Genomic DNA, 17,719 nt, shown 5'->3' with positions numbered 1-17,719 from the left:
TTCTGTTGAGTAACGTGCTCTCCAGTCTCTCCACTTCGGTCGACCTGACCGCCCGCTCTTTTGCTATGTTAGAATAAACAAGTTGTTCTGTTAGCAGTCGACTCATGCTTTGCTCGGACCTTCGGATGCTTCCAGTTGTGCCCCAGGCCGCCAGGCCAACGCTACCCTTGGGGCTTGCGACCCAGGTGCAACAACGGGCGTCAGCGCCGAGGTTCCAACACCACGCTTACGTAGACAGACAGAGAGAGTGAAAGCGGACCAGAAGTCGTAGATAGGTGACGTAGATGAGAAAGGAACGCGGCGGTTTTGTTTGGGGAATGTGATTGTGGCCAGGAAAAGACGCTACTTCAACAGCACTTGTAGGGAGCTCAGGCATGCTATAAGCGCCAGACTGGTAGACCACCCCCTCCCCCGCTCCCTCTTGACCTGGGGAGGGGGTGAGATGAAGGAGGTCCGGCAGGTGTTGTTGTACGTCCTTTTATGCCAGGTATCCTGGTACACAAATTTGGGAGAGGGGGCATGTGCATAGTGTGCTCCCCCGCCCCTCCACCCCTGGCTACGCCTATATGTGTCGAACTCTTGACATTTTTTACTTCGTCAATGCGGCTCGTAATTACAGCAGCTATACTATTCTTAGAGCTTCAGCATATGAAAAACGAGAGGATAGATAGATAGATAGATAGATAGATAGATAGATAGATAGATAGATAGATAGATAGATAGATAGATAGATAGATAGATAGATAGATAGATAGATAGATAGATAGATAGATTGTGCGAAAGGCAGGGAGTATAACCACGCTGAGCCTATTTGGCTGAGCAGTACTGATGAAAGGAAAAAAATAGCGGACATAAAGAGAAAGAGAGAAGTTCACAGCCACATATACGTACACACACTCTGAAGCGTTCATATTGTTGATCATCATCGTCATCGTTATATCTTTTTATGTCCACTACAGGACGAAAGTGTCTCTCAGCGATCTCCAATTATCCCTACCTTGCGCTAGCTGATTCCAACTTGCGCCTGGAAATTTTCTGATTTCATCACCCCACCTAATCTTCTCCCCTCTTCGATTGCGCTTCCCTTCCCTTGGCGTTTGTACAGCCTAAAGAGTGTACACTTACAAACAACCTATGCCCGCGCATTGGTCGTTCCCACATAAACACATCCACCTAATTTACGGTCGTCCGTCCGGAATACAGTAGGCATCCGAATCTGGCAGCGCCCTTTTGGCCAGCTTGTAATAGCGGCAGCGGATCACTTTTGCCGCAGCTTTAGGCTGGCGTTCCCTCGTCAGGATGCCCTTGCGGTTCCCGTAAACTCGGTTGTCCTTCTGCGTGGTCATGAAGTCGGCGAAGTTCCACACGTGCTCGCCGAAAAAGAAGCCGCTCTCGCGCAGCTGGTCGAATGCCCGGTGAAAGCAGCCGAGGGCCTCCGTCTGAAAGTCCTCGGTGAAGACGAACGACGGGTCGGCGTGGAGGCCGACGACAGAGCCTGCTCCGTACTCGCTTATCATGATGGGCTTGCGGTATCGCTCCCACATGTGTCTGTACTCGTCCACAATCTGCGGCACGATGACCTCGGTCGAGCCGGTGTCACTGTACCAGGCCGGGTAATTGTTGTGCATGATGACGTCCAAGTGGTCGCCCTGCAGAGCGTGGGAAGAAAATGGGTTTGTCCTTGAATCTCGAACCAAAAACCTTGTCCTTGAACCGAAAAAGACTACCTTTTTTTGGTGTTGCATGTGTAATGGCAATTTACTAAAACAGCTATCTTCTTTTTTCGGTATTGTTACTAAACAACAAAGAAAAACATCGTGATTCCTTATCTGCCGCGCCCCGGCTGAAGTAAGACGTCGCGTGTGTTGTTAGTTGGAAACAAGCTGTGACATTCGTTTCTTAGCGTCGATAAAGTACACGAATGGTTACTTATCCCCGAAAACCCATCACCACAAAAGCAAATTGAGAACTTCAGTGGAAAATTTAAAGGTGCGTTTTGTTTCGTCCCAGTCGCCATGTTTTTTCCTAATGAGCAGAAGGAAAAAAATGGATCCTTGCCTTGGAAGCTGCAAATAGCAACAAGAGGAAGGCAGCAAATATATATCAGTCATGGAAGTATGACGGTAGACCAAACGCATCGACTATGATCAGAAATTATGAAAACCTGAGACAAACCGGCAGCTTCCAGAAATGGCGGCGGGGGACTTCATCTTTGAGTCCTAGCCTACGCACGGATGTTCTAGCATTTATGGCCTCAAACCCTCATGCTAGCGTGCGGTACTTGGACGCCCAGGTACCAACTTCCAAGTCATCAGTTTTGAGGATTCTAAATGACTCGGCCTTTAACTTGTACCATCTTCACAAGCACCAATGCTTGGAAAATAGGGACCTGCAGAATCGTCTAGATTTCTCGAATTGGGTCTTCACAAAAGCTGATGGCTTACTGTCCGTTGCCTACAAAGTATTTACTAAGGTAATTGCAAATAGAATCAGGAACACCTTAGACTTCTGTCAACCAAAGGACCAGGCAGCTGGATTCCGTAAAGGCTACTCAACAATAGACCATATTCACACTATCAATCAAGTGATAGAGAAATGTGCAGAATATAACCAACCCTTATATATAGCTTTCATTGATTACGAGAAAGCGTTTGATTCAGTCGTAACCTCAGCAGTCATGGAGGCATTACGGAATCAGGGTGTAGATGAGCCATATGTAAACATACTGGAAGATATCTATAGCGGCTCCACAGCCACCGTAGTCCTCCATAAAGCAAGCAACAAAGTCTCAATAAAGAAAGGCGTCAGGCAGGGAGATACGATATCTCCAATGCTATTCACAGCGTGTTTACAGGAGGTATTCAGAGACCTGGATTGGGAAGAATTGGGGATAAAAGTTAATGGAGAATAACTTAGTAACTTGCGATTCGCTGATGATATTGCCTTGCTTAGTAACTCAGGGGACCAATTGCAATGCATGCTCTATGACCTGGAGAGGCAAAGCAGAAGAGTGGGTCTAAAAATTAATATGCAGAAAACTAAAGTAATGCTTAACAGTCTCGGGAGAGAACAGCAATTTACAATAGGCGGCGAGGCACTGGAAGTCGTAAGGGAATACATCTACTTAGGGCAGGTAGTGACGGCGGATCCGGATCATGAGACGGAAATAATCAGAAGAATAAGAATGGGCTGGAGTGCGTTTGGCAGGCATTCCCACATCATGAACAGCAGGTTGCCGTTATCCCTCAAGAGAAAAGTATATAATAGCTGTGTCTTACCAGTACTCACCTACGGGGCAGAAACCTGGAGGCTTACGAAAAGGGTTCTACTCAAATTGAGGACGACGCAACGAGCTATGGAAAGAAGAATGATAGGTGTAACGTTAAGAGATAAGAAAAGAGCAGATTGGGTGAGGGAACAAACGCGAGTTAATGACATCTTAGTTGAAATCAAGAAAAAGAAATGGGCATGGGCAGGACATGTAATGAGGAGGGAAGATAACCGATGGTCATTAAGGGTTACGGACTGGATCCCAAGGGAAGGGAAGCGTAGCAGGGGGCGGCAGAAAGTTAGGTGGGCGGATGAGATTAAGAAGTTTGCAGGGACGGCATGGCCACAATTAGTACATGACCGGGGTTGTTGGAGAAGTATGGGAGAGGCCTTTGCCCTGCAGTGGGCGTAACCAGGCTGATGATGATGATGCTGATGATGAAAAGCTGATGAGTCACCGGACTTTTTCAGCAACGTCATGTGCACAGATGAAGCGAGTCTTTGCAGAAACGCTCAGGTAAATTTGAATATTGCACACTAATTTAAGCGCATCGTGATTTGCGCAGAATGAACACCGGTCATCTTTACAACCCCTACATCCCCCTCCCCTGTGCAGGGTAGCAAACCGGAAACTCGCCTCTGGTTAACCTCCCTGCCTTTCCTCTCTTTCTCTCTCAGTTGGAGTGACCCCAATCCACACTGGCTAAGACGCAATCGGCACTAGTACCAGTGGTCGTTCAATGTGAGGTGCGGAATTTACGTCGGTGTTATAATCGGTCCGATCTTCTTCGATTAACTGGACAGCGTTACGAGGACGAAGTCCTTGAAGGAGTGTTGGGTGAGTTCTTTAGCGAAGACCCGCTGACACGTCTTCCACATTTATGTTACCAGCAAGATGGCGCGCCAGCACACAGTAGCAGCCGAGCCCGAAACTGGCTAGATGCGACTTGTCATGCGCAATTGATTGGAAGGCATGTGCCTTTAAATTGGCTGGCTAGGTTCCCTGATCTCTCTCCGCTCGATTTCTTTCCTTGGGGTTATGCAAAAGATCGCGTTTACATGATCGAGACGGACGTCATATGAGCTCAAGGGAAGGATAACGGACGTCTGCCGTAGGATTCCAGCGTCGGTCATCAAGAAAGCCACAGAAGAGGCGATAAAGCGGACTCAGTACTGCGTAGCTGCAGGATACCTATTAGAACGTCCTCTGAGCAGCAGCTGGTGTTCTACGGCGCTTAAAAATTCATAGATAACAAGAGCACATTGAAATCTGATGTTGCTGTTTTTATGCACACGTTTCGACTGCCAATTCGGCTCGTTTATAAGTGGTACATTTAATTTCTTGAACGCATCGTTTTGGCATTTTCTCTACACGTGGGTCGCTTCCCGGTCTGTTTCCGTTAATTCTGGTTGCATTTTTCTCCCTCGAACCTGCTTTTGCAGCAAGTATACAATCTCATGAGAAATAAAACCATCACTTTAATTTGGCATTGGTCCGAAGCAAGCTTCTGACGCGGAATATAGCTGCGCGCGCACTCTATCGATGCGGTGCCAGCACTGCCGGTATTTTTAAACATTTTATGCCTATTACATTGGTTCTCGCGTTTAGTGCGGGGTCAGAGCGACGCTTCGGTCGTGTTATCAAGGAGCTTTCGTTATCAACCAGCCGTGGTTGCTCCGTGGCTATGGTGTTGGGCTGCTGAGCACGAGGTCGCGGGATCGAATCCCGGCCACGGCGGCCGCATATTGATAGGGGCGAAATGCAAAAAAAAAAAAAAAAAAACCGTGTACTCAGATTTAGGTGCACGTTAAAGAACCCCAGCTGGTCGAAATTTTCGGAGACCTCCACTACGGCATGCCTCATAATCAGAAAGCGGTTTTGGCACGTAAAATTCCATAATTTAATTTTATTATCAATGGGATCAGTCCGCCTTGAGAGACGGACATTACGTGTGACGTAGAAATGAGAGGAAGGAATAGCCGCGAAACCTGCTTTTGGTGCTCCTTCTTTACCATTATCAAGGTGATGCGCTGTCTCTTCGGCTTTTCGACAGAGAAAGCAGTTGCTTTCAATCAGCTTTTGAGGGCGCGCCCTTATAATGCGAGTGGGAGCGCAGTCACGTGGCATTTTTCACATTTCGTGGGGTTTCTTTACCAGCCGAAAAAAATTGTACAACATTAGTCCGTCGCTGAAAACACCGCAGTTAGATGTCATTTACGGGAGCCTAAAAATGCCTAAATGATACTATGATAATCAGGAGAGTACTTCTCGAGTTAGATAATTAATTGCAATTACCTAATTAAATCTCAGTAATTGAAGAATTACTGGTGGCTATTCCACTGTACTGGGAACAACATGCATTAGATTTTCTTTGAGTAAGGCTATTGCTCTTTTTTTAATCTTCATGCGTGATAGTTGGGACACGCTGTATAATTCATTCAGTAACCGAAGTGAGCCCAAGCCGGATTCACTCGAAATCAGTATCAACAGCAGTCATGCGCAGCAGCGCTTATTATACTTGGACTCGCGGTTAAAAAAAAAAAAAAAGAGAGAGAGAGAGAGAGAGAGAGAGAGAGGCTGCAGTTTCTCCGGAAAGGCGAAGCAGTCATAGTGATATCTAAGTATAAGACAACTACACAAAGGAATATTATTATTACACCACCGAGAGACGCCAGATTCTTGATTTTGCGAGAGGACTCAGGCTGTGAAATTGAACTCTCTTACTATGAGGTCTTGTGTCTTGTAAATACTCATATACGGCCGTCACGTTCATTGAACAATTATTCGAGGTCACACGAAGTTTCTTTCAGTGCAACTGTTATTAAAGGTTATATATATATATATATATATATATATAAATGGGTTTCCAAAAGCTGGTCCCCGCTGCCCCCCGGCCTTCCGGAAAAAAAGAAAACTTTCCGCCGGTGCTTCTCGGTTGCATTTTTTTAACATATTGCCTGTCAGTTAAGTTGGCGATGCAGCCCTTACATGGATGCGGCCCTTACACGGATATCTACAGTAAGAATTTTCCTTCGTGTACTTACTTCGCTATCACTAATACTGCTCCGCCTTTCCGGCGAAACTGCAGCCTCTCTCTCTTTCTCCCTCTCTCTCTCTTTACTGGGAGTCAGAGTATAAGCGCTGCTGCGCATGACTGGTATCAAACGTGATTTTGAGTGAGCCCTGCTTGGCCTCATTTCGGTTACCGAGTAAATTATATATGACATCTGCATTCAAGTGGTGATGTCTCCATCCCTAATAAATGTTATAAATTATCAGAAGTGTTTTTTTTTTTAGTCGTTAGCAGTGCGGACTGGGAAGAGAAGCAATAATGAGAGACATATAATCGACGTGCATTTCTCATGCCGTTGATAAAAGACTGTGCCGAAAGGGTCCGTAAAATCTGTAAGCTTTTTTTAGGGTCAAAAAAGCACGCAAAGCAATTTGAAACGAGGTTAACATGCAGCAACAATTCATTCTCTGGGTATAGGCTATCCAAATCATTAAAAATAATTGTTAATTGGCTACCTCCCCTAGAAAAAGATATAGAATAAATTTTGTAGAATGTATATAAATATATTGTGTTTGCGCGCGGTGTTCACAGTGCAAATAAAAAGAATGTTGAAGTTAGAAAATATCATCATCATCATCATCATCATCATCATCATCATCATCATCATCATCAGCCTGGTTACGCCCACTGCAGGGCAAAGGCCTCTCCCATACTTCTCCAACAACCCCGGTCATGTACTAATTGTGGCCATGCCGTCCCTGCAAACTTCTTAATCTCATCCGTCCACCTAACTTTCTGCCGCCCCCTGCTACGCTTCCCTTCCCTTGGGATCCAGTCCGTAACCCTTAATGACCATCGGTTATCTTCCCTCCTCATTAAATGTCCTGCCCATGCCCATTTCTTTTTCTTGATTTCAACTAAGATGTCATTAACTCGCGTTTGTTCCCTCACCCAATCTGCTCTTTTATTATCCCTTAACGTTACACCTATCATTCTTCTTTCCATAGCTCGTTGTGTCGTCCTCAATTTGAGTAGAACCCTTTTCGTAAGCCTCCAGGTTTCTGCCCCGTAGGTGAGTACTGGTAAGACACAGCTATTATATACTTTTCTCTTGAGGGATAACGGCAACCTGCTGTTCATGATTTGGGAATGCCTGCCAAACGCACTCCAGCCCAATCTTATTCTTCTGAATATTTCCGTCTCATGATCCGGATCCGCCGTCACTACCTGCCCTAAGTAGATGTATTCCCTTACGACTTCCAGTGCCTCGCTGCCTATTGTAAATTGCTGTTCTCTCCCGAGACTGTTAAGCATTACTTTAGTTTTCTGCATATTAATTTTTAGACCCACTCTTCTGCTTTGCCTCTCCAGGTCAGTGAGCATGCATTGCAATTGGTCCCCTGAGTTACTAAGCAAGACAATATCATCAGCGAATCGCAAGTTACTAAGGTATTCTCCATTAACTTTTATCCCCAATTCTTCCCAATCCAGGTCTCTGAATACCTCCTGTAAACACGCTGTGAATAGCATTGGAGATATCATATCTCCCTGCCTGACGCCTTTCTTTATTGAGATTTTGTTGCTTGCTTTATGGAGGACTACGGTGGCTGTGGAGCCGCTATAGATATCTTCCAGTATTTTTACATATGGCTCATCTACACCCTGATTCCGTAATGCCTCCATGACTGCTGAGGTTTCGACTGAATCAAAGGCTTTCTCGTAATCAATGAAAGCTATATATAAGGGTTGGTTATATTCTGCACATTTCTCTATCACTTGATTGATAGTGTGAATATGGTCTATTGTTGAGTAGCCTTTACGGAATCCTGCCTGGTCCTTTGGTTGACAGAAGTCTAAGGTGTTCCTGATTCTATTTGCAATTACCTTAGTAAATACTTTGTAGGCAACGGACAGTAAGCTGATCGGTCTATAATTTTTCAAGTCTTTGGCGTCCCCTTTCTTATGGATTAGGATTATGTTAGCGTTCTTCCAAGATTCCGGTACGCTCGAGGTCATGAGGCATTGCGTATACAGGGTGGCCAGTTTCTCTAGAACAATCTGTCCACCATCCTTCAACAAATCTGCTGTTACCTGATCCTCCCCAGCAGCCTTCCCCCTTTGCATATCTCCTAAGGCTTTCTTTACTTCTTCCGGCGTTACCTTCGGGATTTCGAATTCCTCTAGACTATTTTCTCTTCCATTATTGTCGTGGGTGCCACTGGTACTGTATAAATCTCTATAGAACTCCTCAGCCACTTGAACTATCTCATCCATATTAGTAATGATATTGCCGGCTTTGTCTCTTAACGCATACATCTGATTCTTGCCAATTCCTAGTTTCTTCTTTACTGTTTTTAGGCTTCCTCCGCTCCTGAGAGCATGTTCAATTCTATCCATATTACACTTCCTTATGTCAGCTGTCTTACGCTTGTTGATTAACTTCGAAAGTTCTGCCAGTTCTATTCTAGCTGTAGGGTTAGATGCTTTCATACATTGGCGTTTCTTGATCAGATCTTTCGTCTCCTGCGATAGTTTGCTGGTATCCTGCCTAACGGAGTTACCACCGACTTCCCTTGCACACTCCTTAATGATGCCCACAAGATTGTCGTTCATTGCTTCAACACTAAGGTCCTCTTCCTGAGTTAAAGCCGAATACCTGTTCTGTAGCTTGATCTGGAATTCCTCTATTTTCCCTCTTACCGCTAATTCATTGATCGGCTTCTTATGTACCAGTTTCTTCCGTTCCCTCCTCAGGTCTAGGCTAATTCGAGTTCTTACCATCCTGTGGTCACTGCAGCGCACCTTGCCGAGCACGTCCACATCTTGTATGATGCCAGGGTTAGCGCAGAGTATGAAGTCTATTTCATTTCTAGTCTCGCCGTTCGGGCTCCTCCACGTCCACTTTCGGCTATCCCGCTTGCGGAAGAAGGTATTCATTATCCTCATATTATTCTGTTCCGCAAACTCTACTAATAACTCTCCCCTGCTATTCCTAGTGCCTATGCCATATTCCCCCACTGCCTTGTCTCCAGCCTGCTTCTTGCCTACCTTGGCATTAAAGTCGCCCATTAGTATAGTGTATTTAGTTTTCACTCTCCCCACCGCCGATTCGACGTCTTCATAGAAGCTTTGGACTTCCTGGTCATCATGACTGGATGTAGGGGCGTAGACCTGTACAATCTTCATTTTGTACCTTTTATTAAATTTCACAACAAGACCTGCCACCCTCTCGTTAATGCTATAGAATTCCTGTATGTTACCAGCTATATTCTTATTAATCAGGAATCCGACTCCTAGTTCTCTTCTATCCGCTAAGCCCCGGTAGCACAGGACGTGCCCGCTATTTAGCAATGTATATGCTTCTTTCGGCCTCCTAACTTCACTGAGCCCAATTATATCCCATTTACTGCCCTCTAATTCCTCCAATAGCACTGCTAGACTCGCCTCACTAGATAACGTTCTAGCGTTAAACGTTGCCAGGTTCATATTCCAATGGCGGCCTGTCCGGAATGGCGGCCTGTCCGGAGTTAGAAAATATGGATGAATGTGAATGTGAATGTAAATGAATGTGGATATGGCCGCTGGTGCCTCTAGTACGCCTGTCCTCTTATTACCAGTATTTGCAGAAATAAAGCGAAAATATAAATTAAAAGCTGGTGCCCGTCCGCATCGACAATGATGCAGTAAGCTTTTAGCCACAATAAAATTCCAAGTGAGAAGGTAGAGGCCACTCGAAACAAACCTCAAATCATGTGGGCAACAGAACTATGGTAATAACACCACTTTAGGGGGCTTGGAGGGGTAGGCTTCGGCATCGCCCCCCCCCCCCCCGGCGATGCCGAAGTCTTTCCCCCCCCCCCTCCCTTCGGAAAACTTCGGAAGGGGCTCGGGTCTCGGAGCTCCGCCGGCGCCTATGGTGCCGACTGACGTCGTGCAAACCGCGTCCTCACCGCTAGGTCCTCGTCGTAGTTCTTGTTGAGGGCCGCAGTAATGGGTCGCGTGGCATCCAGCTTGCGGACGTAGTCTGTGAGACGGGCGAAGTAGCGACCTGCCGGGTGCACGTTGGAGCGCGGCTCGTTGGCCACCGACCAGAGGATGACCGAAGGTCGGTTCTTGTCGCGCTGCACCAGCTCCCGCATGCGCTCTTTGTGCTGCTCCAGCATGGCGTCATCGAACGAGCTGTGCCAGAATGAACGAGCGATTGATTGATTAACTGACGGACCGACCGACCGACCGACGACCGACCGAGCGACCGACTCAATACGCATAATTGAATAATTAGCGAAATTTCCCTAATTAACTTTTCAACTAGTTGCATTAGCGCACATGTTGCAAGACATGAATTAGAACCAGTATTTTCAGAAGCTCATCCATTTGTAACGAATTTCGAAATTAGCGCGCCATTTCTGAGATAAGCGTACCCAAGCTTGCTGTAAAAGATGCACTGTTGTTTCACTTACTTTTTTTAACAATACGCCTTTTTATGCATTTTTATTGTTATTGGAACAAACGTTACAGGAACACTAATCCATTTCGTCGCAATCTTTCGGAACGCATATCTCGAAATTGGTGTCATCCTCAGAATTCGTTCTAAGTGGATATGACTTTAAATGTCACCGGCTACAATTCTTGAATTGCAACATGTGGCGTTAAACTAATTAGCTTAAATAGCACACATTTGCTTATTAGTCAGATATTCACTTTCATCTCTTGTGCAAATAATATGTGCCTCTGAGAGTAATCTAGCTCAAGAAATAGAATTGTGCTACATGGGCGGTCACGGGTGGCTTTAAGCAAAAAGAGTCGCAGTTTCGCCCGAAAGGCGAAGTATCGATTGCAATTAGCCCCGAGAACGAACTACAGGGGCGCTGCGAGCGCCGCTCGCGTGACGTAAGGGCAAGGGCTCGCGCCTGTCGTCTGCTACAGTTCGGGCGTTGTCCGGGCGCTTCCTGCGGTGCTTTCGTTTGTTCGTCCTCGTTCTCTCTGCTTGTTATTTATGGTGGTCATCTCAAATATATTTTTCCGACGTCTTCCTTTGCAAACATTTATTCAAAGAGCTAATTTCTTAGACAACAATGCAGCTCTCAAAGGCAACGCTACAGTGCCAGCCGAAGGAGTGCAGACCAGCCCATTGTGGGTTTTTCATGCGCGGATGGACAATCGAAAAAACATAGCATATAGGAATCCAGTTATGATACCATACCTGCCGCGGTGCAACAAGTATGTCACAAACGCTGGCTATATATGACTTCTACAACATTTACGTTGATTTTAAACCGCTAAAACAGGTTTGCTCACGACGAGTAGTTCATGGTATAATATCGAATTTTTGCATTTCTTCACAGAAACGCTCGGCGGTAACACGGGGACTTAACTAGTACTGTAGTTTAGATTCTACAAGCACCACTTGCTTCCTTAACTGCTTGTCAACATAAGGCGGTTCTTCACGTGTTTACTTTAAGCGGCGGAAACTTGAAGTAAAGTTAACGAAGGCTTACAGCTATTTACAGAATACAAATAGGAATGTACCAATATATATTCTCTTTTCCGTGCTACATGTTCAACTTACTTGAGAAATTTACTGGTGCTTGTTGCTTGAAGGAATATACATGACGAATCTGTTTGGCGAACTGACACAGGCTGCTCGGCCCAATTTTTTTAGTGAAGTATGCCTGTTGGACCGCATGGCTGCAGCCAGAAAGAAGTCAAGCGTCAATCAATAGTATTATGGGACATATTGAAAATATAGAAATCCCCGCCCCCCTCCGGTGGAGGGTCAGAAATCAAGTGAAAGTATATGCAAGGCTTGTGGTGCTTTCTTTATGAACGTTTGCGATTGAATTGGAGCAAACTTTATTTAGTCTGCAGTTGGGCAAGGTTCTCTTTTATGTACTGACGAAGCGAATAGTTATCCGTTTGTATCTATAAAGAACGCGGGATCGAGACATGGTGAGACAGAAGGTGCTTGAATTTTCCTTTTCTAGGCAATCTAAGCTGCGCTGTAGTAGCTCAGGAATACTTTAGCCATTCCAGTTGGCGCTGTAAAAAAAAATGCTTTTTGGTTTCAATTCGAAGTTGCAGTGAACTGATGGGTTTCGCGAACATAGCGTGCCTCGCCATACGGACAGTCAATTGCTACCGTTACGTGATCAGGGGTGTGCCATATTGTCGATAAAGGCTACTGACGGCCACTATGGAACATTTCATCACTTTCAGTTGATTGGCTCTCGATCTTAACAACGAAACTTTTCTCTCAGGTGATTTCTACTATGGTGTTTGTGAACTAACTATGTAAATGCTCTACATGACGCACCGTCGTGTTAGCAGCCATGAGCAATTCGTTTTTTGGAGGCCTGTTTCAGAGGGGGATGAAAGTAGCAGCAAACTTTTTCATAAGAAATGCGCGCCTAACTATTTTTTACTCATTAATGAATGGCCATATTTGAATAGAACAACACACCAGAGTAATAAGAATCATGATGACAGCTTCGCTGGGCAGTGTCTTTCTAACATCGGATAACATGCTGACGCCAATTACCAAGATTTTTCTTCCATGTAAAATGCAATGTCTCTCATAGCTAAATACTAAGGGAATGTTAAGTGTTTAGCGAGGCATCATACACAACTTCGCGTGTTGAATTTGCAGACATTCTTTTTACGCAACATTTACCGATAGACAGCGCGCATATATGCATTGCAAAACCAGTAGACCCCTTTAACGCTACATAGCTTGCGATATCCAAACCGCAAAGTTTCTCGACTAACGCGCTCTTGAAGAAGAAACTGTGGTTAAGGCATGGAAGCTGAAGGAAGCCGACGTTTCCTTCAATACGTACGGCTCGAGCCACCCCAAGCATACCCCAGCATAAACGAAGGGAACGAGCGCGCGCGGCAGCCGAGCGAGCCGGAGCGAGCGACGTCCTGGCCGTGATGTCACTCGCGAGAGGGCGCCACTCCTAATTGTCGCCGCTAATAGCAAATTAGTAAACAGCTATATGAAGTAACGATAGTAGTTTTATTGGTCATATAAGCTTGTAAACATAGGCATACTAACTAAATTAACAAGCATGGCGTCACGCGCGCACCAGCAAATATGAACACTTCTCACTCGATGACCGCGAAAACTCGCTGTCAAAACAATGGAGCGGGGAAGCACGGCAGCAGCAGCGAGCGAATTGACCTTCGTGCTGCGTCTCGCATGAATGCGAACTAAGCTGCAGAAACAGTGCGCGGCGAACTGCGTCCCTGTCGCGCATGGCTTTCAAGATACAGCGGCCCGGGCGGGCGCGCGCGGCAGCCCGGGTCGCCCGGGGTAGAACGCGCCCCCCTTCCCCTTGCTACCGCCCCCAGAGCCTCGCGCGACGGAAGACGACGCGCTACCTCCCCGCTTCCCTAACTTGCGTGCGTGAGATTGAGCTGCGATGGCCCGCTCATCCTCACACGCTTTCACTCGCACGTAAATCATACGGCGTGCGGCGATAATTATAGAGCATATATATATATAAAGCAGTTACTCTTAATGAGCAGCAAAGCTAAGATGCATATTGTATTATACATCCCAAAAGATCACATTTCAAAAATAAGCACCTGTCACATTAATCTCTGGGCCGTGCAGATGTTAGGGGAGAGATGGAGTCGGGAGACGCAGGCGAGCACAGCAAACAGACTTTACTAACAATAACCCCAAAATAAAACACACTCAAAATGGAATTCAGAACTCAACCGACAAATATAAAGCTCCACACTCAATTGCTTATCCTAAATAATGTCCTTATCTTCGCCTACGTGCGTCCTTAGCGCGTTTCGCGCGAAAGTCCGGCAACTTTGGCCTATGGCTGCACGCTAACAAAACACAACGCTCTTACGAGGCCCAATCGTGGTACGCATCTTCAAGTCCGATGTGCGTCAGCTCCTGTTCCCAGTCGGTGCGCCCGCCGACTCCGCAAGTTTTGCTTCCCTGGTGTCGGCCGGCCAGCTCCTCGTTCTCGGATACCGGCGTCCCGAACTATGGTGATGTGTCACACAGGCCTGCCTGGCTAGGCCTACACTGGGCTCCGCCGCTACCTCTTCGTGTGCCGACGAGAAGCCCCGGGGACTATCGTCCGTGCTGCTCTGCCGAAGAAGGGGGATCCAATTCCTGGAGTGCCCGGCAGCGCCGTGGGAGGCTGCGGCAGGTCCAGGGAGCCTCGCTCGAACGTCGCCGAGGTCAACGGCTACACCCTGGGTCCCGTTGCCAGTACGAAGCTGGGGCTCCAACCTTCTTGGCCCAGAGCCACGTCGATAATGCCACCTTGGCGCCGCTTCTCCTCCGATCATGCCTCGGGTCACGCGCCTCGCGGGCTCGTGCCGTTCGGACCAGTCGGCGCGCATCGTCCCCTTCTTTTCTTTTTGTGTCCCTTGCCTCTTACATATGACAGTACCACAGACAACATGTCTAGGATGTACAACATTATGATACGTTAGATTATGAAAATACTGAGTGCGAACGGATATTACATAGAATAAAGAATGTGACATATAAATTGATTTTCTCTTTATGTGTATTAAGTCAAGTTTACAAAAATACGCTCTAATTTGCTTTCGAATCAAGGTACTTACGATAACATTTTCCCCCAAATGTATCTAAAAATGAAGGTAGCGTGTGTTTTAGTCAATGCATGAGATAATTTGTGCGCCTGTATGGTACTGACCACCTGCCATTGCTGCGGTACGCGCCTCACTTATTTCGCATTCAAGTGGTGACGCATGCTTTAAAAAGGTTCTACAATTTTCGGAGCCAAGGGAAAAAGGTTACAGTAGCCGGTATTCATAAAGTTTAGTTACTCGTATTATGTCATATTTACCAAAAGTTTGCGCAGTAGAATGGAAATAAGGTACATTGGGTACGTGTCGAAGTGCTCGTTTTTGAAGTTTAAGTGCATGAAGATTACGTTTCGTGGCGGTAGCCCTCACAAGCGCACAATAATTCAGATGCGATTAAAACAAGGCATAATATATCTGCAGCTTTACTTTCTCCGGAAAAAAATGACGGCAACGGGATAATACACCGGCGGCAGATGACAATGATTTCATAACTAGTTCAATGTAATATGTCCAGTTCATATATTCCGAAAACGTAACGCCCAATACTTTGTATTTCGTCGAGGTTTCAATGTACGCACCGTCCAAGATAATTCTTGATTTAAATAAGACAGCCTGCATCTTTCCTTGAATAATATGGCCTTTGATTTGGAACTATTAATTGTTAGAGCGTTATTACGAGACCAATTCGACAAATTGCAAACGATACTGCGAAATCTTTGTAACAGATCGTGAAGATTATTGCCAGTGACAAACAAGCTCGTACCGTCAGCGTATAGTACAATGGATGCGTCACTTACTGTTTCAGCAATATTGTTTGTATATATATTAAACAAAAGCGGGCCCGAAACGCTACCCTGTGGCACCCCTGATTTAATTTCCCTATGGAAGAGAAGCATTTTTTTATAGCAACGCACTGCTTCCGCCCAAATAGATATGATTGAAACAACTGACTTGCCCCGCCACGGATACCATATCCTTCTAGTTTACTTATTAAAATTTGATGACTTAAACGATCAAGTGCCTTGCTATAATCAATAAAAATACCCAACGTTAGTTTTCCCGCATCAATGTTATTAATTATTAGCTCTTTTCGACTTAAAAAGGTGTTTTGGTTGACCTTCCCGCGCGGAATCCGTGTTGACAACCAGAAAAAATGTCATTCTTCGCAAAGAAATCGTTCATACTTGCAAAAATGAGCTGTTCTAAACCTTTATAAAATGCTGATAAAATGTAAATAGGCCTATAGTTCCCTATCATTTCTGTTACCACCTTTGATGGAGTGCATTTGGATGTATTAGCCGTATTAGCTCTATACCATTAGAGTAGGCGCCACTGCCGTCAAGGTGAGCGCCGGCTTTTGCAAAATGTTCCATCCCGGCTTCATGTGAACGCTTGCTTATACTAAAAACACGGCTGCTCAACCACGACGCGCTTGCGTGTTTCGATCGAGCGGTCGTGCTCAAAATTTCCTCATCTGCTCAGGGGTCACATAGTTTGAAAAAAGCGGTCATCATTGGCCAAAATTAAATAGAGGTTGAAAGGTTGTGTAGATATCGATTATCACAAGGTTGTCAAGAGCCCAGAAAGAGGGTACGTAAAGCTCACGTACGAAAGTACCACAGCAGGCGCCTCGTCGATGACGGCGATGCCCTGGGCGTCCGCCTGGTCCATAATCTCCTCGGCGTACGGGTAGTGAGACGTGCGGAACGAGTTGGCGCCCAGCCAGTGGATCAAGTTGAAATCTTTCACCACCAGCGCCATGTCGAGACCCTTGCCACGGATCTGCAGTGAACGCCGCAACTAACGGTACGTCACCTGCCCGCGGAGTCCATGCCAATTTGCTCATCAATGTCAAGTTTTCAAATAGCGTTGAAGCAAATGACGCATTCGGCAGGAGCGAAATATCCGTGAAATGGGGACTATTTCTTCTAGCAAACTGTTTCGATACTAAGAACGCATGCGTAACGTCTTAGTACGCTGGTTATTCAGCCACGTACTTAGAGAATGTGTGTGTCTGTTCTTAGGCTGTTATACGAAGGTCTGCTTCTAAGGGCAATGCGAAAGCGATGGTGCTGGCCCGTGAATTAAAGGCCAACTGCAACGAAATTTCACTTTGGCTTAACTTGGCAGTAAATGAATGGTATACAGTACTGAAACAATCTTGGCAAATATGTATTGTGTAACTGCGTAATGTTCTTCTTAGCAGAATTTAAATGGCACCTAAGAAGACGACATGTGCAGCTGGTGGTTAGTGGTTATGTCGCCTCCGAGATTTTTCAGCGCTCCACGGGTTGCAGCGGCCGGCGCCAAATCTCGGAGGCCATGCCGAGTAGCGGCGAATACATAGCCTACGTGGGCGACTTCACACGGTTTTGGCGTACATGGGACCTGGGTATCTGGCCTCTTGGTCAAAAATAAATCGTCAACCAAGTGGCCTCTTGGTCAAAAAGAAATCGTCAACCAAGTGTCGACGCTAAAAGATTAGATCGACGTACGTTTTGGTTCAGATGATTCTGTGATTAAATGTTGATTATATATCTCCATTCTATCCTTGTCTGCCTGTTTTAATGTTAATTTCCTTTGTTATTCATATTGTGTTCCACGCGCAATGAAGTCTACCTTGTCTTCTTTAGCGTCGAAACTTGGATGGCCCTTTCTTGACGAAGAGGCTAGTTGGGCCAATCTCGAAGATAGTGGCCTATGCTGCAATATGGCTAATTTGCAGCTATACAGCAAAAATTAGGCCCGTACCGTTAATTTTACCTACTCTGCGACTAATTATCGCTTCTTGTGGGCACCGGCGAACGCGCCTTCCCGACAATTACCTCGCCCAAGCCCTGCTTATCAGGATG

The 17,719-nt window shown here is 45.9% G+C and overlaps 1 protein-coding gene across 2 annotated transcripts in view; it reads right to left on the bottom strand.

Annotated features, from left to right (window-relative positions):
• Positions 1 to 461: 461 nt before the first annotated feature.
• The window catches only part of LOC142572020 (beta-glucuronidase), a 75,062-nt gene continuing 57,804 nt past the window's right edge, over positions 462 to 17,719 (bottom strand). For both annotated transcript variants that reach the window (XM_075680813.1, XM_075680814.1), the window contains 3 exons: positions 16,477 to 16,649; positions 10,235 to 10,463; positions 462 to 1,649 (listed from right to left, as the gene is read on the bottom strand). In XM_075680813.1, coding sequence (XP_075536928.1) covers positions 1,179 to 1,649; positions 10,235 to 10,463; positions 16,477 to 16,649 — 873 coding nt within the window. In that variant the 3' untranslated portion in view covers positions 462 to 1,178. The remainder of the gene's footprint in view (positions 1,650 to 10,234; positions 10,464 to 16,476; positions 16,650 to 17,719) is intronic.

The sequence above is a fragment of the Dermacentor variabilis genome, chromosome 2, assembly GCF_050947875.1.
Source record: "Dermacentor variabilis isolate Ectoservices chromosome 2, ASM5094787v1, whole genome shotgun sequence".
Classification (NCBI taxonomy): Eukaryota; Metazoa; Arthropoda; class Arachnida; order Ixodida; family Ixodidae; genus Dermacentor; species Dermacentor variabilis.
This window is presented reverse-complemented; position numbering and strand designations above follow the sequence as displayed.